Source organism: Orycteropus afer, unplaced genomic scaffold (assembly GCF_000298275.1).
Source record: "Orycteropus afer afer isolate SDZICR_OR568_19922 unplaced genomic scaffold, OryAfe1.0 scaffold01072, whole genome shotgun sequence".
Taxonomy (NCBI): Eukaryota; Metazoa; Chordata; class Mammalia; order Tubulidentata; family Orycteropodidae; genus Orycteropus; species Orycteropus afer.
This window is the reverse complement of record NW_006922659.1, coordinates 133660-135066: the sequence shown is the minus strand read 5'-3', so window position 1 is coordinate 135066 and position 1407 is coordinate 133660. Positions and strand designations below refer to the sequence as shown.

General features: G+C 59.3%; 1 gene segment (V, D, J or C); it reads left to right on the top strand.

Moving 5' to 3' along the window:
* The first annotated feature begins 38 nt into the window (after positions 1-38).
* LOC103212707 overlaps positions 39-1407 on the top strand; it is a 4056-nt gene continuing 2687 nt past the window's right edge. The window contains 4 exon segments of the C gene segment in view: positions 39-54; positions 407-451; positions 562-891; positions 974-1294. Coding sequence covers positions 39-54; positions 407-451; positions 562-891; positions 974-1294 — 712 coding nt within the window.

Below are 1407 nucleotides of genomic sequence, written 5' to 3'. Positions count from 1 at the left end.
GCCAGCCACACCAAGGTGGACAAGAGACTAGGTGAGCCATGGGCAGGGTTGCAAGTAAGGACTCAGCCCACATCCACCGCAGACAGCCTGAGGCCCCTGATACACCAAGGGGTGCAGGACAGGCAGTGACCCCTGCCTGTCATCCCCATCTAAAGGGCTCTGCCTGATGCTCACAGGGGTCCTCCCAGTCCAGGGAGGGTTTCTTCTGAGGGACCCTGCCAGCCCCAGGGCACATGCAGGCTGCATAACCCAGCCCCTGGGCCCAGGGTAGGTCGTATGTCTCAGAGCTGCCTACAGCCACATGGAAGAATCTGACTGGACATCATCCCAGTCTGAGGGCAGCAGGAGTACTCACTCTCCTCTCCACCAAGGTAACCCACTTTTCATCTGTCTTCTCTCTCTGCAGCGAAAAGCTCTCTCCGACCATGTGGCCCACCTTGCAAGTGCCCAGGTAAAGTGAGCCCCCCCCTCACAAAGAGGAGCCTATCCCAGTCGGGGGACAAGCCCCGTCCATAGCTCAGCCCCCACCGCCCAGGCACTGACTCTCACTCTCCCCACCAGCTCCTGACCTCCCAGGAGGGCCCTCTGTCTTCATATTCCCACCCAAGCCCAAGGACACCCTCATGATCTCCAGAACCCCTGAGGTGGCATGTCTGGTGGTGGACGTGAGCCAGGAGGACCCTGAGGTCCAATTCAGTTGGTACGTGGATGGCACTGAGGTGCACACAGCCAAGACCGGGCCTCGGGTGGAGCAGTTCAACAGCACCTACCGCATGGTCAGCGTACTCCCCATCACGCACCAGGACTGGCTCAAGGGCAAGGAGTTCAAGTGCAAGGTCAACAATGGGGCCCTCCCATCACCTGTCGAGAGGACCATTTCCAAGGCCAAGGGTGAGGCAGTGGGTAGTGGAAGGGAGTGGGTTACCCTTCCCTCCACACTGGGAATAACTCTCAATCACCCACATCCCCACAGGGCAACCCAGGGAGCCAGAGGTATATGCCCTGCCCCCACACCCGGACCAGCTGACTAAGAGCAGCGTCAGCCTCACCTGCCTGGTAACAGGATTCTACCCTGATGACATCGACGTTGAGTGGAAGAAGAGCGACCAGCCAGAGCCTGAGAGTAACTACGTGAACACCCCACCCCAGAAGGATTCCGATGGGACCTTCTTCCTGTACAGCAAGCTCTCTGTGCCCACGTCAAGCTGGCAGTCAGGAGATGTCTACTCCTGCGTGGTGATGCACGAGGCACTGCACAACCACTACACCCAGAAGCCCGTCTCCCGGTCTGCCGGTAAATGAGCCTCCACAAGCACACCCAGCTAGCACTCCCCCCACTGCTTGCTGAGGCCCCTGAGCACACCTGGAACCTCACCTGTAAATACTTCCCAGGCGATCCACCCTGAA